Source organism: Eutrigla gurnardus (assembly GCF_963514095.1).
Source record: "Eutrigla gurnardus genome assembly, chromosome: 9".
NCBI classification, from domain to species: Eukaryota; Metazoa; Chordata; class Actinopteri; order Perciformes; family Triglidae; genus Eutrigla; species Eutrigla gurnardus.
This window is the reverse complement of record NC_139923.1, coordinates 9,953,954-9,977,706: the sequence shown is the minus strand read 5'-3', so window position 1 is coordinate 9,977,706 and position 23,753 is coordinate 9,953,954. Positions and strand designations below refer to the sequence as shown.

The window sequence follows — 23,753 nt, the reverse complement described above, 5'->3', positions numbered from 1 at the left end:
TTCTACTGCAGAAGGGATTTCATGTCAATATGACTGATCGTGTGTGAATCAGCATCTCTGTTACAAACCCACTTTGTCATTCAGCTTCTTTCTGCGGCAGAAAATGCAGTTGTGGTGGTTTCACATGATGAATTTAGTTCCGTCTCTTGTCGCTAGTCTGAAGTGTGTGGGGCTTGGCAGAAAAAAAACGCTGGTCACGTACACCAATCAGAGTTGAGCAACAATTCAAACTCATCATATCAAACCCACATAGTCCACATTGTCTTATAAATAATAACCAGATACTTCAACTTATGGTGTTGAATATTAGGTTCAGGTATGGATAATTAATGTTGCAGAACATTTTAGAGGCGTTAAAGCTGCATTGTAGTTGGTTTGTCTCCAACACTCACAGCTGGACGTAAACAGGCAGGAGTACGCGTGTCACAGAGTGACATCACTATATAGCGCTGTAAACGTGTCCCCCAGAACACATCACACCCATCTGGAAATGATCAGAATAATTCAGGATATCCAGACAGAACATGATGGTTACACATATAGATTAGGACAATAATGCTAACAGGAATAATAATAACCTTTTACGCGTTTGTTTCTGAGAGCTGAGACTGGCTTCTAAATGACAAGAGATCCTCGTTTGTGGGTTTGTTTCCTTTTACCTGAGATCACACGTAACAAATCGTTTTGTGTGTGTGTGTGTGTGTGTGTGTTGCTGCAGGCTGCCAACAGCTATTTAAGGGACCAGTGGTTTCACTCCCTGCAGTGGAAGGTAAGGTTACTGTTTGTATTTAACTATTAATTCGTACGTATCAGCCACATCTAAGGGGATTTTTTTATTTAAATGTTTCATCCTTATATTTAAAAACACATACATGTAAGTTTAGGTTCCTAATGTTGAAAACAAAATGGGTTTGTGCTACATCACAGATCTTCTCACAGTCTGACGTATATATTTGTATATATATATATATATATATATATATATACACATGTGTATATATACATACGTGTGTATATTATAGACCTTCATGGGGGTCGCCCCTCTGAAGCCGTCGGTGCTGGATCACACTGGACTCCCTGATCCACATGAGGCCGTACCAGGAAGTACGCCTGAAATAGTTCAGAGTGTCTGAACACACTTGCTGCCTTATGATTTAATTTCCTCCACACTGTCGAGCAATAATCTGCTCTGTAGAAAGCAGCAGTGTGATGACTCCTCACAGGCCTTTCCTGTTTACCTGCTTTCGCTGCAGAGAAACGGTGACATCAGGTGTGTTAATGAGGTCAGAGGTGTCACTAGTGATGGAAGGAAGGAGTTCATCGCCAACTACGTTTTCACATACCAGGGCGTTATCTTGGTGTTCAGTGGCACAAGTTACAAAGAATATGTCAAGAACTAAAAAATTACCATAAAATGTTAAATACACTATACATACACATATGCAGCCATATATACACTGTGTTATAATAATAACGTGTACAATTTCACAGTGCAAAATTGTGAAATCCGCAGTAACACATAGATGTGGTATTATATCGCAATAAAGTCTCTCAAAGGTGGTGATCATGGTGAAGTTTCATTATCGTGATGAGTATCTTCAAGTGAAAGAAGACATCCGGCTCACTAGTGGTGGAGAAGTGACCTATATATTTGTTTTTAAATGTATTCATCCATTATGTCATGCAGGGGGGGTTAGGATCATGTTCGGGATGTCAAGTTTGTTTTAGTGCCATTTTAAGTATATTTTGATGATTATGGGGATAATATCGTGAATCAGTCTCAATTATTTTAACTCTAGTGAAAAAATAATCCTCAACAATGCCGGCAGCGCCGCCAGAGAATAATGGCGTCTGCTTGATTGTGACCGCTGCTCCGTGTTTCTGACAGAAAAAGATCTACAAATACCGTAAAGTCCTGAACAACCCGAGTCGCTGGGACGTGGTGCTGAAGGAGATCCGGGCGCTGGTGGACATGGCTCTGACCTCGCCACTGCAGGACGAGTCCATCCACCAGGCGCCGCTGCACATCATCTCCACGCTGCTGGCCGAGGTAGACGCGCACGCACACACACACACACAGCAAACAAGTGCCAAATTGTCAAACTATCCGTATATGAAGCTAACTGCATGTAGCTTCGCTGATAAGAAGAAGCAAGAAAGCAAACTGTAGAATTACAGTGTAGCATCATAAAAGCAGCCATTGCAGCACTGAGATGTGTTCAAAGCCAGTATTGCAGTATTTTTCGTAATCGACTGTATTTTCTGACTGATGTCTCACAGTCTCGTTGTGATGTTGAGATTCAGAGACGGAGTCTTGTTTGGATGCATGGACACCGTGTGACTTTAGCACGTAGTGTAAAGCAGGAACCAAACCTCAACATGACACTGATCCAAAACTTTTCACTGTCACTTTTATTTAAAGTGTCATATCTCAGGACACTTTCCACATAGACCAGGACTAGGAAAGGGTCAGGATTAACCTTGACCTTAATAATATTCCAGTTTTTATATTCCTGCGACGACACACACACCCACACCCACACCCACACACACCATAATTAATGGATTTCTTCCTAAACCTCTCTCCCTCTTCCTCTCAGAACTCTAATCTCAGCACTCAGGACCACGAGAACATCATTGTGGTGAGTCTGAAGTTAATAATTAATACGATCGAGTCCCGGCCTCCTGCTGGTCTGATCTTTCAAACTGAAGATATAGATTTTCCTTCTTGTATTTGTGTGTTTTTCAACCCTTTCTGTCGATGCCGACATGGCGGTTTCTGGGTACAACACAAGAGTTTGATGCCGAGAGCGCTTCTGCTGTTTGCTTAGTCTCCTGTGCGATTTATTTTACGAGCGTCCTGCAGCAGACAGAGCTGATCCATACGGCCGGCTCACCGCCAGGATAAATACAAGATAGCGTATGGAAACACTCATCTGTGTGTGTGTGTGTGTGTGTGTGTGTGTGTGTGTGTGTGTGTGTGTGTGTGTGTGTGTGTGTGTGTGTGTGTGTGTGTGTGTGTGTGTGTGTGTGTGTGTGTGTGTGTGTGTGTGTGTGTGTGTGTGTGTGTGTGTGTATACAGGCCATTGCTCCTCTTCTGGAAAACAACCACCCGCCACCCGACCTGTGTGAGTTCTTCTGCAAGGTGAGTTGAAAGTTTATCATTTCTGCGGCGCGACGCAAAATGTGTTAAAGTACTTCCTGTTGACAGTCACCGCTGTTTGTTGCAGCACTGTCGGGAACGGCCGCGGTCCATGGTTGTCATCGAGGTGTTCACCCCCGTGGTCCAGAGAATCCTCAAACACAACATGGTGAGTTCAGGGTTGGGGTGCAGGAGCTCACGGATCCAAGTCTGGGAGGAGATCCTCCAGGACTGAGTAGAATGATGAGTCATCATTTTGGGTGTGACTTTGAATCCAGCCCTCAGTTCAGATCTATTCACCATCTGATGTGCGTTTTTTTTCAGCTTAGTTTATTTGTTTTCTGTCTTTGGCAGGATTTTGGAAAATGCCCTCGGCTGCGTCTCTTCACTCAGGAGTACATCCTGGCTCTCAACGAGCTGAACGCCGGGATGGAGGTCGTCAAGAAGTTCGTCCACAGGTGAGACGCCGTCATCCACAACCTGTCCACACAGGTCACAGGTGGACATGTGACCCAGGAGTGGAAGGAACATGGTTTATTTATAGATGTGTGTGTGTGTGTATATATATGTATGTGTATGTGTATATATGCTGAACCAGAGTAGACTGTCGGGATTCTAACCTGCAGCCGTGTGTGTTGCAGCATGCACGGGCCGACGGGGCAGTGCCCTCACCCACGGGTGCTGCCCAACCTGGTTGCGGTGTGTCTCGCCGCCATTTACTCCTGTTATGAGGAGTTCATCAACAGGTCAGTGAGGACGCATTCTAACACACATTTATATGACCTATATGAATTTCCTAGAGACTCACCTGAACAACAACGGTTATCAGCCTCATCCTGACCTCAACCTCAGCCACGAGGCTTAACAGTGCCCGAAAATGTAGTGTGCATTTTATGCATGCTTTGAATTTAGAATACTTGTTTTATCATTTTTATTTATACAAAAAACATGGCACTTTATTTATTTATTATTATAGCTTATTATTTTAAATGTATTATTATTTTTTATTTATTATATTATTTTAATTATCTCATTTATTTATTTAATCTTTTTAATGACATTAAATATACATTTCTCATATATCTCTATTTCAAAGACAACAGTGTTTATTATCAAAGCATTTTAACTCAAGTCCGAATATATCACAAGCCCTTAATGGTTGGGGTCATTTTTGCTTTTTTGTCTTAATTATTTTTCCCGTCTCTTTTTAGTCCACGGCCAATACATCACAATATGCTTAAAAATATTTGTTTTGTGTCACAGATAAGACGCACATATTATTTTAGTGAACATCCTGTTGAATGTCATAATTAATTTAATAACTGATTATTTTTCATTTGAAGAAATAAACATTTTTTTTCCTCTCCTTTGAACTCCAGCTTTACTCTTACCACAGTCCTCTTCCTTAGGTCAGTACAACAGAAACCCACCAGGACCCTGAACCCTGAACCAAAACCCAGACCTGTCCTTAACCCCTCCCTAACATTAAACCAAGCCTTCACCCTAAAATCTAGTGGTTTACTTGATGGCTCAGGACCCACTTGCCTCGCATAACACCTCTAGTATCCTTGAGGGCTGGTCGGGTCCATGAGTCACATGACTCTCAGTATTAACGACCCTACAAGAGATTTAATACCTGAACCTACTAGTCAGTTAGACCTGAAGAGACCTCTTAGATAAGAGGAGCAACGTCTCAAAAACTTGAACCAGGTCCAGCTGTCTAGGATAAAGCTCTCAAAGATCACCTTTACTGGGTTCTGGCCCCGTGTGGTTTTATCCTGAATAAATGTTTAATAACTAAATGAGTGTCACCAGACAAGTACATGATGACAGATGTAGGCGGTGTGAGAACGGAGCCGCGGTGTGTGGTCAGCTGCTGTAGTCCTTGATCATCGATCAGACGAGCTGCCGATTGTTAATTTCCCCCGTCCGACTAATACGAAGGAAACAGGACAAACAGTAATGTGCAGATGTTACCGGAAAGTATCCGATCAGATAGCGTCACCAGACCTCATTATGCCATTTATAGCCCCAGCTAATAGGCAGCGTCGCAGCGAGGGGTTTTATTTCACCAGAAGAAACAATATGTCAAGTACCAGCTCTGTTGCATGTTACCACACACAACATATTATTATTTAGAGAACTGAGACCGTCTTCCCTCCATGTCGACCTGATTCCGGTGACTTCTGTTTAAACGCCCGTGTTTCCTCCGTCGGGGCTTCGTGTTGCAGATAATGGTCCGTCTTCACTCATTAGCGACACTTGTTCCGAGGTATTTTTCCAAGCCTCCAGCACACAGAGGAGTCGTCCCTCCGGGTGCTGTGGCTCACTCCTCTGGCTTATCGCTCCGATGACATTGCTGCTGTACTTCTCTCTCACTGTCCCTGTGTTGTCTCCCCCCCTACAGTCGGGACAACTCCCCCAGCCTGAAGGAGATCAGGAACGGCTGCCAGCAGCAGAACGAACGCAAGCCCCCGATGCCGCTCCGCCTGCTGCGCCCCGAGCCGCCAACGCCGCCGCCCCCCACCACCATCCTGCCCCTCTCCCCCAACCCGAGTCCCCCTCAGCCCCCTCCCCTGGCCCCGTCAAACCCCATCTCCTCCCCGACGCCCTCCCTCCCCCTCTCCCCTCCCCCCTCCGTCGTCAACTCCAGCGAGATCCTGGTGGAGCTGGAGCGCAACAACAACTCCACCAATGCCCGGCGGAAGGGCGGTCCGGCGGGGGGCGACAGCGAGCCCAACCTCATCGACTGTCTGCTGGTCAGCCCCGCCGCCAACACGCTGTCCATCCAGCTGCCGGCGCAGGCCGACCGCGTGCTGGGCTGCTTCGCCCTCATCCTCAAGATGCTGTGAGTTTACTTGTCACACCGTCGCTGCTGCTGAGTGTTCATGGAACCGTTGTTTGAGTCCCAGAGGAGATCAACAGTTTAAACTATACAGAGATTAAAGGGGGGGGGGGGGGGGGGGGGGGGGGGTCTTTGGACCCGGTCCTGATACATGACTCTACTGTTAATCTTCTCACATGACTGTATGATGCTCATGTTCACACCAAACATGTAGAAACCAGAGACCATCTGTGGTCCCCAGAGGTCTACAATAGTAGCTCACATTAGTCCAGGGACCAGACTATGTGGAGAAACCAGAGACTGTCTGTGGTCCAAACAACAAGGTCTTTGCCATATTTATGTCTAGATGACCTTATTTGGTGTGTTGATGGAGTAGCTACAATGTTAGCATAGCCTAGCACCCATCAAGCAGACTCCATTCAGAAAACAAGCATTTTAAAAGTAGTCAGCTTGTCGTCTGATTTCTGTAACCAGCCAGCTGTCTGCTATGTAGCTAATTCTAGCTTTAATGTTGTATTAAGTTGTCGGGCATGTTCTACCATCAGAGGAGTTTCCTCCGGTATGATCAGAGTGAGGACTCACATGGGGCCAGTATTACTTGGGGACCTCAAGTGGTTTAGAAGTGACCCCTGACCTCTTTGAGTTATGTGGGGGATTCCCCAGGGATGAGTGAAGTCTGTATTTTAATTGAATTTACCCACATTCTCCCCGATATGATTGAAAACATCACGGCCTGCGTAACATCCGTTTCCTGTTTACTGCTTTTCCTTCAGGCGACACAGAAATTACTTCACATACAGTCTGTGTTGAGTCTGTTGACAGACAGAAATGCTGCTCGTCTTCATCATGTTCCACATTTGGCTCTGTTGATTGATGTGATCTTGCTCTGTCTGGATGTGCATCTCCATGTCGTGTAGCGAGATCAGCCTCTCGTATTTGCACCCAAAATGCCGTCGGAACATTCATTTATCATTTCCAACGCAGCTTTTATCATTTTAACCGGGAAAGAGGTGGAAACAGGAAAAGACGGCCCTGAATTACTGAGATGCCGATTCGTCACAGGACTGAATTATCAGACGACCACTGTGTTGAAATATGGAGGTAATTTGTGCTGGAATTTTTACGTCACAAATTGCAGACGTGGCCGATTCACAGGATTAACATGACAGGAGGACTAGAGATCCAGGTGGTCCTGGTCCTGGTCCTGGTCCTGGTCCTGTAGGAAAAGGGTTGTAGTCTGTCTCTCTGCTTCCTAATGTTACTGGGAAACCTCAGTGAGTCCAACACTTTAGACACGTAAGTCAGTTTACTGCTTACCAAAGTACAACGGTCGCTATGACAACGGGACATATAAAAATGAACGGGAAAGTCCCTTCTAGTCCAATTAAATTTCCGTGTAAGTTTCTTCCCTGAGAAATGTAATATTCTCCACGCAGTATGTCCCTGATTCACTCCGTTTAAAAGTAGAAACCCGACCCTGGTCTTCATCCCGCCTCAAACTCCTCTGGTTGGTTTTCTAATAATGACTTATAAACCGTAAAGTGTTATCTGACATGTGTGAGGAGACACGCCGGAATAGTCTCTGCTTCTGCAGATGTAACAATGTAGTCACTGCAGTCAAGTGAAGCTGCAGTCATTTAAAAAGGCGTTAAATGATGCCGAGCGGTCGGCCGGTCCCCATGGTGAAGGCGAGTGGTGGGCGAGAGTGAAAGAAGAATGTGGTCCGATTGTAAAGGCGACGCCACGAAGCCATCGGTGTGGCCTAAATGGCGGGTTGACCTCGGGGCCTGATGACGCGCCGTGAAAGTGGAGCAGCGGTTCTTTGTGTCGGGCGTCGGCGCGGCGACCAAACAGGATGTCAGTGTTGCTCCGGTCTGCGTCACCTCAATGCCGCTCGTGTTTCAGCTGCTCCCCCGTCGTTTTGTTCTCCTCCGGGAGACGCCCTGGTGTTGTTACTCTTATTGTCTCTGTTGTTACTCTGACTGTCTCTGTTGTTACTCAGTTGTTACTCTGTTGTTACTCTGACTTTCTCTGTTGTTACTCAGTTGTTACTCTGTTGTTACTCTGACTTTCTCTGTTGTTACTCAGTTGTTACTCTGTTGTTACTCTGACTTTCTCTGTTGTTACTCTGACTTTCTCTGTTGTTACTCTGTTGTTACTCTGACTTTCTCTGTTGTTACTCCGTTGTTCCTCTTATTGTCTCAGTTGTTACTCTGACTGTCTCTGTTGTGACTCTGTTGTTACTCTGTTGTTACTCTGACTGTCTCTGTTGTGACTCTGTTGTTACTCTGACTGTCTCTGTTGTGACTCTGTTGTTACTCTGACTGTCTCTGACTTTCTCTGTTGTGACTCTGTTGTGACTCTGTTGTTACTCTGACTGTCTCTGTTGTGACTCTGTTGTTACTCTGACTGTCTCTGAATTTCTCTGTTGTTACTCTGCTGTTACTCTGATTTTCTCTGTTGTTACTCTGGTGTTACTCTGATTTTCTCTGTTGTTACTCTGCTGTTACTCTGATTTTCTCTGTTGTGACTCTGGTGTTATTCTGATTTTCTCTGTTGTTACTCTGTTGTTACTCTGACTTTCTCTGTTGTGACTCTGGTGTTATTCTTGACTGTCTCTGATTGTCTTTGTTGTTACTCTGACTGTCTCCATTGTTCCTCTGATGGTCTCTGCTGTCTGTTCTCCGTCAGGTCGGACTACGACGACTGGAGACCAGCGCTCGCCAGCCTGCTGCAGCCCATCCCCTTCCCCAAAGAGTGAGTATTCACACGTTCACCTCCGCTCACACACAGGAAGGAAACTTTGGATGAGGTCGATTACAAGTGAAAGCGTTCCATTCAAAAACCCTCCTGAGGTGAAAGTTGTATAATCAACATTTAAACATAGAAGCACTCATTATGCAGCGAGATGTCTAGAAATTATATTATATTTTTTTATTATCTGTGTGTGTGTGTTTGTGTTTCATGTGTGTCTCTGTATCTGTCCAACGGTCTGATACATCATTTTATTAGCAGCCACTTTCAGTGTGACTGTGTTTAATTAGATTTGGTGTGTGTGAGCAGATCTGCTAGAGGACCGAACGGATCCACAAGAGGACGGTTTGAGTCCAGGTCCAGGATTTAGCTAGCATAGCTAACTAGAAGGATGGAGTCAGCAGATGAAGTTAGAAGGTGATTAAAGCAGGACGGGAACTGCTCTGAGCTGGTTCTGGATCAGCAGAACTCCATTCAGAAAACCAGGAAAAAACAATGCAGTGTCGTGACAACACGAGTAGATTAACGCCTGTTAAACAGAAGATAACAGTATAAAGAAGAATATCCGCATGACATTTCACAGGATTATTATTGTTTATTTGTAGTATGTCACTGCGTCAGCTGTTATAAAAAGCTGTTAAAGTTATTGTTCGACTAGCAGCTGCAGTACTTTGGTTTCCCATAAATGCTGTTTCAGAGAAATGCGGAAACGGTTCCATAATCATATACTGTAACCATCAAATACATGCCCCCCCCCCTCCCACTTCCTCCCCCCCTTCCTCATTTTCTTCTAGTCCCTGACATCACGGTCTCCTGGGCCATTTACATGTTTATAGCAGGGGCCTGCTGGGGCCTGGCTTCTGACGTGGATCGGGTACCTCAGCAGACCTCTGGGGGTCATGAACTCCCCCGCCCAGAGAGCCCATCATAATTGGCTACAAGCAGCCGAGAATCTTTTTTTCTGGCTGGCTGATCCAGAGTTTAATTAGAGGCGACCGGCGGACGACTTGTTGTTGCTCCAACGCCGGGACACACCTGTAGCTCACCTGCGCCGTCGTTGCCTGGTCGATGGCTGCAGGCATCATTATGAACTTCTCCCCAGCACCCTGGAGTCAAGCACATAATGAGTCACATCAGTGCACGAGAGACACATAGAAACACAACAGGAACAGGAAGGGAATCAGTTCTGCTCACACTGTTACTGTTAATACTTCTTACAGTGTTAAAGGACGACTTCAACATTTTTGGGAATGTGTTTATTTTAGATCGATACATCTCTCTGACACAGAGGGTGATTTCACATATAGTCCTCTTCAATGGAGCCAAACCCAGTCCTCTTACAGTGGACCAATGGAAAAGTCAGAGCACTTGAAAGAGGATTTGGTTCTGTTTCCAGTCCGTTTGAGGGCTGCACCATTTATTGTTTTGGCATCACGATGTTCGCATGTTTAAGAGTCACATTGAAGGAATAATTGAATCAAACACGCCACACTACCAAGTAAAATCCCATGAGCTTTACAGCAGACGGCAAATGCTGTCCTGTCTGAGTTCATCCAGAGGTGCTCCGTGGATTTTAACTGGATTCACGGGATCTAGCAAGACCCACGTGGGCTGGTTTACCACAGCTGGAGGAACCCAGAATAAAGTATTTAGCTGTGATTTAATATCAACAACCAGATGAAAAAGGATGCTGAAATAACTCTGTAATGATGGTGATCAGTAAAAAGTGTGAAGTCATGCTTTGTTAGGTCTGTCTGCAAGACCACAAGCTAACTACGTTATAGTGATCCCGTCCCCCGGGATCATTATAATGTGGTCTATGGTAACGAGCATCATCATGTGCTGAAAATGTCATAATGAGCTACACTCCCTCTGAAACATGTCGACTGTGTTCACCAACATAAAGGTATGAAGTAACATGATGCTGCTGTGTCATCAGCTTCACAGTAAACATCAAACCTCAGCTCTCATCATTAAATGACACTCTCTGTTTTCCCACTTTATCTCTCCAGGGCTCTTGCACACACCAAATTCACCAAGTAAGTAACTCCTTCATCTTTGACTGTTTGTTCTTCTCAGATTCCGGTTTAAAACCGAGCTGACGTTTGTGTCGTAATGTTTCTGTCCAAACAGGGAACTGAAGTATGTGATCCAGAGGTTTGCCGAGGACCCGAGGCAGGAGGTGAGTGTGTGTTTCTGCACACATTAAAAATGTAGCTCGTTCTAATGAGAATAAAATTGTTCTGAGTAACGTCACCAAAAAGGCTCGAGATTACAGACATTCAACTAAATCAGCCCTATAAGTGAATGAAGAAAGTCACTGAGGGGTTTACTTCCTCTACCTCACTCAGTGACATCATCACACATCTGGATCTTCTCAGAAAGCTTTCTCACCACGTTTAAACTATTGATGAGACTTTTTATTCCTAAACTACGTTCTTTATCACAGAATTGTGATACTACCTCGTCTGACTGTCACTGAATGCATCATGACAAACTCACAAAAACCTGACATCAGGAGTAATTCTACATCAGAGTTACATCATGTGAACAAACCACGTAGCTATCAGCCGTGATCCGGATCAGCCTGAAGATGGAACCACGGAACGGGAAACACACCTTTTGTATTGTGATATTTACTGGAAATAAAGTAGGAAACGTGACAGTTCCACCTTATTTAGGACCTTGGTAGAAAAGTTGCAGAGCTCAGACATAATTGACCAGGATTCGTTGACTATATTAGTTGTAGATCGGTGCTCTAGTTTCCCCCGGCAGGATAATGAGGCGTGTTTTTGGTTCCAGGTCCATTCCTGCCTCCTCAGCGTGCGTTCAGGTAAAGATGGCTGGTTTCAGCTCTACAGTCCAGGGGGCGTGGCCTGTGATGATGACGGAGAGCTGTTCGCCAGCATGGTGAGTTCACGGACACGCACGCAAAGTCGAGCCTAACTATTAATGCACTGTTGATAACAGCTGATGCTCCCCTTCAGGTTCACATCTTGATGGGCTCCTGCTACAAGACCAAGAAGTTCCTGCTCTCGCTGGCTGAAAACAAGCTGGGGCCCTGCATGCTGCTGGCCCTGCGTGGGAACCAGACCATGGTGGAGGTACAGAGCCTTCAAATTGTTCTGGTGCAGTCGTCTGATAAACGGGATTTGTTTATGTTTCTAGTCATTCTTTGAAGTAATATTGTCTTTTATTCTAGAGATTTTTTCCTGGTCTCTTGGTGCATTTAGATTCCTCTCTCCATTCTACTCCTGCACTATTTCCATGCGTTCTCCTCACAACAAGTGTGTGCGTGTTCCTGTGTGTGTGTGTGTTTGCGTGAATGTGTGTGGTGTGTGTGTGCGTGTGTGTCCAGATCCTGTGTCTGATGCTGGAGTACAACATCATCGAGAACAAAGACACTCAGCTGCAGATCATCTCCACCCTGGAGAGCACGCAGGTGGGCCTCCGCATGTACGAGCAGCTCTGCGACCGCCAGAGAGAGCTCAAAGAACTGGTGAGTCACACACACACACACACACACACACACACAGTCACGCACACACACTCTCAGTACCCCCCGAGGTACACCGAGGCCTGAAGTGAACGCGCTCCTCAGCTCCCTGCAGGTTCTCGTAGAACATCTTGTTCCCGATCGTCCCACGTTTCTGGCGGCTTCGGCCGGTCGGAGCGTAACCCTCTGGAGGAAATCAGATCACCGGTTTCTCATTACTTTAAAAGTGTCCGCGTGTCCTCCCTGATGCATGTGACCGACTTGTCCGTCCAGAATTCCTACGCAGCCCGCTGTTAAAGGCCCAGAGGATAAGAACCGAGCTCGTCCTGGATGGGATGAGGTCAAAGGTCATCTGTCGTACAGGAACACGAAGAAAGAACTGTTTTCATTGTACGAGGTAAAGAGACGCAGCTCTGGTCTAAGAGTTCAGGACCGAAGCTTCTCTACATTCAAGGATCATGTGATGTCACTGTGATGACATCACAGAACAACAACGTGACAAACAGTTCTCTGGTCAGACAACATGGCCGACATCATACCTTTAATCAGGGCAACGTTGTCCATCAGCTGTTTGAACACCAAGCATCACGGATGGAAACAGAGTCCACCTGACATGAATGCAGCATGCTGGCTGCTCACACACACCACCTACTGTCTGAAACGGTTCCTGCAAGGATTTGAGCTCACACGCCATCTTTTTCTGTCTCCTCAGCAAAGAAAAGGAGGCCCCACCCGGCTGACGCTGCCCTCCAAGTCCACGGTGAGTCCTGTTGGAACCTTTTCAGCTGTGAGGAGAATGAGATGAGAAAAGTTCTTCACTATTTCAACATTAAATGTTTTTTTTCTTCCACATAAAGGATGCAGACTTGGCCCGCCTGTTGAGTTCAGGTTCCTTTGGGAACTTGGAGAACCTGAGCCTGGCCTTCACCAACGTCACCAGTGCCTGTGCAGAGCAGCTCATCAAGCTGCCTTCACTCAAACAGCTGAACCTCTGGTCCACACAGGTACATACAAACACACACACACACAAACACACACATATACATACACACACACATATACACACAAACACACACACACACACACACACACATATACACGCGCACATATACACGCATATACATATACACGCACACATCGCCACATTTATATATATATATATATACACACACACACTCACAGACACACTCACAGACAAACAAACACACATACACACACAGGCACGCTCACACACACACACACACAGACACACAGTAGCCGTCTCACACCAGTGTATGTCTCTCTGTCTCCTCCTCTAGTTCGGGGATGCGGGTCTGAGGTTGTTGTCCGAGCATCTGGCCTGTCTTCAGGTCCTGAACCTGTGTGAGACCCCCGTCACTGATGCTGGTCTGCTGGCTCTCAGTTGTAAGTAAACACACACGTGTATACATACATACACACACACATATATATATATATATATATATGTAATACTGCATTTAATAGATGATTTTATTCTAAATATTATTCCAATCAAACAAACGGGTGACATCACCATGACGACGTCCACCTCTTATATACAGTCTATGGCAGCAACCTCCTATTCTGAAAAGTGAAGCCAATACTGGAATAAACATAACGAGTAAAACCACAAAACACAATATCGGAATATGTCCCCTATGTATATGAGGACAATTGTTGCCATAGTAACAAACAGCCAGAAAACAAGGTAGATAGGAGATAAACTGTTTGTTAGTGTTTCAGTTCATTCAACGGTTTTCCTTTTTCAGCCATGAAGAGTCTCTGCAGTCTGAACATGAACAGCACTAAACTCACAGCCGACACATACGAGGACCTCAAGGTAGAACAGCAACGCAACTCAGCAACGCAACTCAGCAACGCAACTCAGCAACGCAACTCAGCAACACAACTCAGCAACACAACTCAGCAACAAAACTAACACACAGCAACGCAACTCAACAACATAGCAACACAACTCACACACAGCAAGGCAACACAGCAACACAACTAATACAGCAACGCAACAACACAACTCACAAACTGCAACACAACTGAACGACACAACTCACACACAGCAACAGAACTGAGACTGAGTTTGTCTGCCAGATGCAAAGAGTTTGCATGTTGATATGAATTAAACATTTGAGGAGTCTGGTGATTTGTAGTAAAATGTGCGTCTGCCTTTCAGCTGATGTTGCTGCTTTGTGTGTGTTTTTTTCTGCAGGCCAAACTGCCCAACCTGAAAGAAGTGGATGTTCGGTACACAGAGGCCTGGTGATCACACAATACTCATACACAATCTCACACACACACACACACACACACACACACACACACACACACACACACACACACACACACACACACAGGCTCAGATACATTACATGGAAATAGCGTAGTGACGTCATCTCCACCGTCGGCCATCATCACACCAGGACCTCTGACATCATCGCAGTGTGAGGATCACCTCATCGTCATGTCGGAGGAGGAGTCTTCATCGCCACTAAGAAACCGTCTAGTCAGCATCACCTTTTTTTCTAAATCTTTATTTTTGGAACTTTTGGACGATAGATATCGTCTATCGGTTTTCATGTCTGGTCCGACTCTTCACCTCTGTGTGTGGTGAGGAAACCCCTCTCTCTTTGCTTTCCGCTGCCCTCGTGTGGCGAAGGCAGGACACTGCAGCTCACATTCCAATCCTCCTAAATCCGATCCACCATGTAGCTCCTCCCATCAGAACTGTTCATCCCTCCGGTCTTCAGTTTTCAGGTTCTGATCTCCTTCATGGGGAAAATGAGGTTCTACCTCAGAGAAGAAGACTGTGCCTATTCCTCTCTTACATGCACACACACACACACACACATTCACACACACACACACACACACCCAAAAAAGGTTTTTATCAACTTGAATGAACATATTTTTCCAGACATTGTGCTTTCATATACCGTGTGTTTCTATATACGACTTAATGAGTAGAACCCCAGTGGTGACATTTCAGAAACACTTGGGGAACACTGCAGGAACGTGAAACGGCAACATTTGTTCCTTTTTTGTTTCCAGCGTGCTCGCTGGTGATCGCCCGTCACTATTTAACTCGTGTAGCAGTAGCTGGGTGGTCTGGGACCGCCGCGTATTTATAAGTTGTCTTTACTCTGTCTCCTCGGGATTCCTTCGTCCTGACAGTAATGAAGTACACAGGCCCAACGTTCACCACAAGGGGGCGCCCACACATGGATCTCCCATCCCATAAACCCGTCACCAGCTGAGAGTTGTATATTTTCATATCCTCTGCTACTTTTTGGGGGTATTTTTGAGACGGTTGTGACAAAGAAGAAAAGGATACTTGCCAAACATCGTCATCAAATTACATGTTTTGTTCCTTCAGGCCAATGTGAGTGTGGTTTCAGTGCTGTTTCAAGTGGAGGGAAGCCATCTGGGTTCAAGTCCCGGACCCCCCGCTGAGGTCGGGGTCCAGAGTCCCAGTGCCTCTATTGTTATCTTTCTACCAGTCATTTTGAATTGTCCTGCTGTATTTATATGAACCCCACAAACCCATGGGAGACATCGTGAGGCTGTTGGGATCTCATCCCACGATGGGACAAAATTCTTGTAAATATTCTTTAACATTTGGGCTAAAAGGGACAAAAAAAAGGCCCCTTTCGGCCATATCTGCCCGTCTACATTCCCTCCAGATGTTGCCTGTTTGTCGAGGCAGCGTTTCATATGATGTGCTAACAGAATCTCTTTCTCCGTCTAGACTAGTTTGGGTTGTTTTCTATCTTGAGAACAGTTTCTCCAGTCGGCCTCGCTCCGACTCTCCATCCTTTTTATTTATTCCTGCAGCCGAGGACAGGACGCCGTCCACTCTGTTTCCTATTTATTGGGTGCCATGACAGTTTTTGGTTCTCCTGTGCTGCCATCATCGGGTCCGACTGTTGGACCTCGTGCTCTCTTTCGTATCCTGTATGATGTACATACGAGTGTATATAGCCTCCTCCTTCCTCTCTTTATGCCGTTTCCTGTCGTCTCCATCCTCCTCCGTCGGCCAACGGCGTTGCCTTCATCTTCTATGTGACTGTGGTTGGTTTTATTTTACACACAAAGTGCACTGTAATCTAACAAGTTATGTTTTCATGATATCTTTTAAGTTTCTCTGAGTTGATCACTTTAATCAAACATTTGTTTCCTGTGTTTAATTTTTTCTCTCTTTTTTTTGCATGTACATGTTGCTGCTGCATTTTTATTTTGTAATTTTGTTTTTATAAAAAAAAAAAAGGGTTTTAAATATGATAAAGGGTCTGATCACTATCTCACTGAGGTTAAGGACTGAAATGGAGAGATCCCATCTGATTCTGTTTTCTGATTGGTTGTTGCCAGGATCTACCCACGAGTCTGGATGGCTCCTATTGGTGGAGGCAGTTAGGATTTGAATGAAATTGGTTTTCTAAAAAGCCGATAGTGGCTGTGTTGGACTGGCCCCCAGCTAGGCTTTAATCCATCAAATTGGTCCATTTTTTAATATAAAAACTGCAAAGAGTTCTTGTTTCCCTGCCAGATAATCATATCAGAGGTGGAGCATACACGCTTATCAGTTTTAAATAAAGTTTTCATGTAACTTTACTGTAGTTTTGTTTTATCCGTGCTGTGTTCTGATCACACACAGAGACTATTCTGGCACGTTTTAAAAGTGCTTAAAAGTTCAAATATTATCAACTTTTCATCTCCACTCGGCCCGGGCAGCCAATCAGAAGGAGTGAGAGGCGGGCTTTACTCCTGAACCACTTCCTTCCTGTGTTGATGGCGGTAGATGTGGCAACAAAAGCTTGATATTAGTGTTTTTTTTATATTTTTATGGTCTGTTTCGCTCCTCAAACAAAACATGTTGAGGTTGTAATGGAAGGTTTTATTATTGTAGAAGATGTAGCCTCATGATTGGATAGAAACTGTCCCGTCACTGTGCTTTGCTTTTCCTGACTCCTCCCACTCGTCCATATCTCACGTTTATTATTCAACACAAACTTTAACGGTTGTTATGGAAGGAACCGGTCAGATGTGGCTTGGACATGTCTGACAGACTGAAAGAAACAACTCAATTTCCCATAATTTCTTGTAGTAAAATATTTTTTGGCAGCTGGAAAAGCGGCGCCCATCATGTTTCTCTCTCTTTTTCAGTCTTTCTCCGCATTGAACTGCTTCTCTGCTGGGTTATTATTATGATTATTATTATTATTGCTGCTGCTGCTGCTCTGTGGCTGTTGTAATAAAATACAAAAAGATCTTCAACAGGAAAAATAACAACTATGATGTGAAATAATTTCAATCAAAAATAAACTGTCTGTGAATATGTTTCAGCTGTGTATTCTGTTTCCTCTTTAAACGAGACAAACGAGGAAATGATTCTCCTCCATCACGACACTTACACACACACCAAGACCTTTGACAGGTCAACGAGTATGTCCTCCTCAGGGGGAGGCTCTGTCCTCCTGGTCCTCCCCCTGTCCTCCTGGTCCTCCCCCTGTCCTCCTCCTGGTCCTCCCCCCGTCCTCCTCCTGATCCTCACCTAGGTCCTCCCCCTGTCCTCCTCCTGGTCCTCCCCCTGTCCTCCTGGTCCTCCCCCCGTCCTCCTCCTGGTCCTCCCCCCGTCCTCCTCCTGATCCTCACCTAGTTCCTCCCCCTGTCCTCCTGGTCCTCCCCCTGTCCTCCTCCTGGTCCTCCCCCTGTCCTCCTGGTCCTCCCCCTAGTCCTCGCCCTTCAGATCCCATTAGAGATGAAGATTCACTCCCTCAAACAATGAAACAGTTAAAGGATCCGGAGTGTCAAGTCTTGCTGCTAACACCAGAGTATCTTTATAATCTGATGTCACCATTCCCCAGACCATCAGTTGACCCTGGACTAGTGACTGCTGTCAGTTACCAGACCAGAGAAAGTGGTTCAGTGTTTGTTGAGTTCCATGTTTGTTGAGTTCCTCATTTAGGATCAATGAAACCCCCACCGGACTCGCTGCTGTGGATCAATCCGTGAAACAACAGACCCAAACTCTCAGAACCGGACTGAGTGGATCTGTTCCTGGAGTCCCTGGACTCTAATCTCTGGTCCTGAAGGAGGGTTAGACGTCCACTATGCAATTCATGTTGTTAGAACATTTCTTACTGTCTGTGGACATTATTGACAATATGTATATGTTTGCATGGCGGGTGATCTCACAGCAAGAGGGTCCCGGGTTTGAACCTGGGTTTCTTCTGTGTGGAATGTTTATGTTCTCCCCGTGTTAGGGTTGGTTCTCTGGGTTCTCCGGAGGTTCTCTTCCTCCCACAGTCCAAAGACATGCAGCAGGGGGATCGGTTCACTGATGAATAGATAGAAGTGTCGGGTCACCTGTCCAGGTGAACTCTGCCTTCACCCAGCTGGGATTGGCTCCAGCCCCCCACCACCCTGACCAGGATAAACGGTTATCGACAATGGACGAATAAATAAATGTTAATTACAACAGACGTGAAGAGGAAATATTAAAGTGAACAACCCTTCGTGCCTTCATAAGCGTTGAGTGTGTTTGTTGTTGACGTTGCTGTGAATGATGAGCTCAGATGTGTTTCTACACATTTCAACATGTTTCTCCTTTTGAGCGTTGAGTAATCGAGTTACAGCTGCCTGTGCGTTTGTGTCATAAATGTGTTCCACTTCCTTCCTCTTCCACTATATCGGGGTGTAACAGCATCGGAGCTGCAGAGATGGGGACATTTTCCATCGTCATCCGTTGAGCTAGACCAACATGGGAGAATTAATAAAAAAAAATCTAAATCCTGTTAACTGCTCTCTAAATGTTTCAGAGCTGTGTCATTTGGGATTTAAATTTGGCTTGTGTTTACACTAGACATACTACACACTTGATTTATATTAATTACATCCATTCTAATGTCCATACTGGTTTATTTATGAGCATGGATATTTTAAATATATGTATGTATATATATATGTGTATATATATATATATATATATATATATATATATATATATATATATATACATACCGTACATACATACATACATACACATACATACATACATACATACATACATACATACATACATACATACATACACACATACATACATACACACACATACATACATACATACATACATACTATACGATTTATTTTAGCTAGCTTTTTTCTTATTTGTACACAACTTTTGCAGATGTTGGTCATAATGCAGATGTGAGATATTTCAGGTATTTCAGGAGTTTAAATTGTGATTTTGAGTTTGCGTCAGGATTTGTTATATCCGGCGTGTTTACCCCGGTCGGTTACACCCCTTCCGTTTCTGTTTGACTTCGAGGCCGAAGGTGAAAACCGCCTTACGCTCAGTAAACTGGGCGTGTCTCGCTGAGCCAAGGGCGTGCTCCCACTGTGAAGGTGTGTTCGATTTGTAATGCCAAGCAAACGTGCGAGCGGGGTTAATGTTTCACACTCACCGGACTTTACCCAAATATGATAATATACATCATGAGATAAAGTGTTTTTATCCCTTGAGTTCTTCTGTGACCAAGTGCGTTTCACTACACATTTACAGTTAATAAATCAGTGTAAATCCCGCACTTCCGGGCCACAGCGTACGTTTAATTAAACGAAATAACGCAGTGACGTGACAGCGCTCTGTAGCCAATGAAACGTCTAGACCTGGTTTGAGCGACGGGTCTCCAACCAATAGGCTCGCCGTGACCGTGTGAGTGACAAGTGCTGTAGCTGTCGTGGGGGAGGGGGTCGCTGAAGTTGACGGAACCGCCATCTTGAAAAGTGCCCTCCGATGATCTACCTTTTCGCGCCTGTCAGGATCAGTTTAAAACGCTTTATTTTCCTCCTTGAATTTCCAGTTTTCTCGGCGTTCGTTTCGTTGAGGCCCGGGACCGATGGCAAGATAAGCTATATGCTGGAGACTCGCCGTGTTCCGTTGTCTGTCGGTAGGTACACTTGCTAGCCCATCCACTTGGTGCTGAAGCGACGATTAGCCAGCGGTCTCTAGATAGCCGGCTAACGTTAGCTGGCTAGCTAGAAGCATTCTTGGCCATCTTAACGCTGTACCCGTCAGACGCTCTCGGTGTGCCTCTAGCTAGGACGGGGGTAACGGTAATGTTAACGTTAAAACATGAGTGTTGTTATGTAGCGTGAAGCCGCGGCGTTATTTAGTCGGCCGATCTGTCAGACGATTAGCCTCGGTGTCATAGCTCACTTAATACCAGTCGATTCGATGCAACGCGAGTCCGTTACGTTGGTTTGATCCTGATTTTTAGGTGGCCAGCTTAGCTAACAATAGCTAACGATAGCTAGTGACGTTAGCCCGTTCGCTTGAGCCGGTGCGTTTCTGTTGAGTTAGCGCTAGTCTGTCTGTTTGGGGCCCTGGAATGTACATGCAACTGACGTTACTGTAAACGTAGTATTTCGTCCGAAAATCGCGTTAGTGAGCTGTGCTTTTTTTACGTAAGCGAAGTTGAATGACCAGGATTTGTTGGCCTTAAAGTTTTTTTCTGAGGTAGTTCGGTTTAAGTAGCCTCACGTTAGCAGTTTTTTTTCCTTCGGTGAAGACGACATTGCGTGAGACTGCCAGCTAAAAAGCAGTATAACTGACTGACTAATATACGTTTCGGGGGTGGGGGGGAATACAGACCAAGGTTGGTTCGGGATTAGAAGCTGGATATTTCTGAACCGTATAATTGTCTGTTATTCTGTGTGTGGAGCTCTGTTGATTTTAGTCATAAAACGCTGTTGTCATATAATTTGAGCACGCGCACACTACGTAGGTTGGGAACTAGTCAAATGTATCTGAGCTGTCAGTAGTTGCTGCCTAGATCGATTCTGTTTATATCCCGTGATTGAGCTTGCTGGACTGGCATCCCCCATCTGACTCTGTTATTGCTGTTTTCCAGACGTACTCTGGGGTTGCCCAGAGGATTTTATATATATAGCTTTATGTCTCATTGTTTGTTTATGTCTCATTCAGGGGATAATGCTTGAGGGGATGCATGTTATTCCTTTCTTAAGAGACGTGAGACTTTATTCGATTATGGATTTATTACTTTTGACAGCGATGGACAGCTGTTGCCTGGAGAAAACAACCTAAATAAACGACATGATCGTGCACGTAGACTTTTAAGTAGTTTTGAGCGTCTGTTGTGATTATTGAGCATATTAGCTACAGGCGTCTCACTCTTCTTCAATATAAGTAGTAAACCACTGTGTTCACATACACAAGAACATATTGTTGTTGTTATTGAGCACATCTTTTTAAAGCAGTTAGTGAGAACTTGGTTATAAGCTAGTTATCAATTTTACTTCATCTCACCACCCAATTTTTAATGTCAAACTGGAATATTTGCTATAGGACACTGAAGACTGGGTAGACTTTTGTTCCAGTTGTTGGTGCATTTGAGCTGGTCTAATGTAAGACCACAATGTTTGCCTTGCTAGTAAATGTGTCTGAACTTTTCAAATGTTTTTCAGCTGTAAAAATTGTTCAGACCTTTTTATATCTCAGTGACAGTTGTCATGAAAGTTGATTGCAATAATTTGGAAAAAGCTATGACTAATGTTCCCTTTTATTTCTTTTTTTCTCCACCGCATTACATTCCCTAGCCTGTCTAATTTATATTTACTTCTTTTTATATAACCCCATTAGAAATGTGTTAAAGCCTAGCCTGTACATGGCCAAGAAATCAGGTGGTTTCTCTCATAAAAATCTAGTGGTATTAACAGCAATTCACTTAATCCCTGACACTGATTAAGGAATCTGGCAGTGTTTAACCGAGATGACGTGTGTTGATGTGCATGCCTGGAAAATATTGTCTTATTAGCCACAGCCAAGTATTGACTGAGAGCGGATTATATTTTTTAAATTGTCACCTGGTGCCTGAATTTCCTATGTTTTCCTTCACTCGCTTAAAGATATTATGTTATTTTATAGTCCAGCAGGGCTGTGCTGCCCACCAGCTGCCAGATTATAATGTGTCTTCACCAGTACTTGTGGTGCTCACTGGAGTAAAATAGGCCTGTTTCCTGGATTTATGCAGTGACTTGGTACTAAAGTATTAGTTATCGTGACCTCGCTATATACACATTCTCTACACCGGTGGAGCAACACTGACATTGTGCCCTTGTCTTAGCACGGCTCTCTCCTTCGCTGTCTTAGCTGTTTTACTCTGGCGTTTTATTTCTGCTCACCAGAGAGTGACTGACTCGTACACCAAACTGCTTATTGTGGGTTTTTTATTTTATTTTTTTTACATTTTTTATTCCATGATTATACATTTACAGTGCTGAAAGTGCAGAAAGCATTTGGACACTGACATATTTTGTTGTGTTTTTGGTCTTGTTGTTAAGACACTAGCCCCTTGTAGGCAGAGGATTCCGCCATAATGGCGGAAAGGTGAGTCAAAATATGCCACAAACCTGAGCGTTTAGATAGAACTTTGTTTGTGGCGTAACACCACTACGGTGTCTGCGTTTAGATAGCAACCCGGCGTTGCGGAACAAGAGAGACGTCCCACAGCTCGGCCCGTCTCATCTGTGGACTCATCGGCCGTGTGACGTATTCAATGAACATCGGAAATCTGATGAGCTCGCATCAAAACAACTACAAAAGGTGAACTTTTGCTCGTCTCACATATTTACCAGCTCTTCAACCGCAGGCGAAGTTGCTGTGCATCATAAACGTGTCGGGTAACACCATGTGTGCATATAACGGTGGCCTCATACGAGCAACTATCGGCATTTTATCTGCTTCAGACCTACACTTTGAGCTTGTTAAATCCCGCGGTGGCGTGTTGCCCTGGTAACACATCTTCACTATGTCATGTCTTTTCCACCTTGGGTGCTCGGAGCGCCGAGGAAGTGTACGGAGCGGATTGCTCACACTAGCCAAACAATCTGGACTTTAGGCTCAATCACCTGGGCGCGGTGTGGTTGGTGTAGTGTGAGTGCACCCTAAAGCTGTTCACCTTGTTCTGCCCTGCCCCTTTTTTAATTGTTCCCCTCTTTAGCCTTTCTCATCCCACTTTTGCTGAACTGTTAGGTCAACTTCTGGCAGCTAACTAGAATCTGCTTCATTGGGTTTATTTATTTTATGGTTCATTAGCAAGAACAGATGAACACCTTAAGTACGAGAAATTACTATGATACTTGAGTAATCCTGATGTAAACAACATCAGTGTTGGTTACTGCTTGTGAAATCCAAGTTCTGAATACATCTGATCCGCAAGTCTCTACAGATCAACGCACTTTAATTATTAAATTGCGTTGATCTTTTATAAACTATAAACTTAAAACGCAGCAATTTCCAGCCGTATTCAAACTGCTGTCACTCAGGCAACTGTGATGACTGGCCTCTCACCCCGAATCAGGACGTAACTTTAGCTACCACATGTTCCTAAACTCCAAACGTTGTAGATTGTAAAGCACATTCAACTGTCGACACCTACTGAATTGTATTCGGACCAAGGATTTTACCTACGTTTTTCAGC

The 23,753-nt window shown here is 44.7% G+C and overlaps 2 protein-coding genes across 7 annotated transcripts in view; both read left to right on the top strand.

Annotated features, from left to right (window-relative positions):
- The window catches only part of cmip (c-Maf inducing protein), a 37,278-nt gene extending 19,687 nt beyond the window's left edge, over window positions 1–17,591 (top strand). Inside the window, exons 3-21 of the mRNA XM_084018548.1 lie at window positions 719–769; window positions 1,889–2,050; window positions 2,601–2,642; window positions 3,083–3,145; window positions 3,231–3,311; window positions 3,497–3,600; window positions 3,784–3,888; window positions 5,550–5,990; window positions 8,679–8,744; window positions 10,754–10,780; window positions 10,875–10,923; window positions 11,544–11,651; window positions 11,729–11,845; window positions 12,100–12,240; window positions 12,950–12,997; window positions 13,095–13,241; window positions 13,536–13,641; window positions 14,007–14,077; window positions 14,462–17,591. Of these exons, the coding sequence (XP_083874674.1) occupies window positions 719–769; window positions 1,889–2,050; window positions 2,601–2,642; window positions 3,083–3,145; window positions 3,231–3,311; window positions 3,497–3,600; window positions 3,784–3,888; window positions 5,550–5,990; window positions 8,679–8,744; window positions 10,754–10,780; window positions 10,875–10,923; window positions 11,544–11,651; window positions 11,729–11,845; window positions 12,100–12,240; window positions 12,950–12,997; window positions 13,095–13,241; window positions 13,536–13,641; window positions 14,007–14,077; window positions 14,462–14,515 (1,983 nt within the window). The 3' untranslated portion in view covers window positions 14,516–17,591. The remainder of the gene's footprint in view (window positions 1–718; window positions 770–1,888; window positions 2,051–2,600; window positions 2,643–3,082; window positions 3,146–3,230; window positions 3,312–3,496; window positions 3,601–3,783; window positions 3,889–5,549; window positions 5,991–8,678; window positions 8,745–10,753; window positions 10,781–10,874; window positions 10,924–11,543; window positions 11,652–11,728; window positions 11,846–12,099; window positions 12,241–12,949; window positions 12,998–13,094; window positions 13,242–13,535; window positions 13,642–14,006; window positions 14,078–14,461) is intronic.
- Window positions 17,592–20,019: 2,428 nt separating this feature from the next.
- The window catches only part of ppp6r3 (protein phosphatase 6, regulatory subunit 3), a 29,707-nt gene continuing 25,973 nt past the window's right edge, over window positions 20,020–23,753 (top strand). For 3 of the 6 annotated variants that reach the window (XM_084018547.1, XM_084018545.1, XM_084018542.1), the window contains exon 1: window positions 20,020–20,201. The gene's annotated coding sequence lies outside the window, so the exon portion shown is untranslated. The remainder of the gene's footprint in view (window positions 20,202–23,753) is intronic. The other 3 variants (XM_084018546.1, XM_084018544.1, XM_084018543.1) reach the window with 2 other exon arrangements.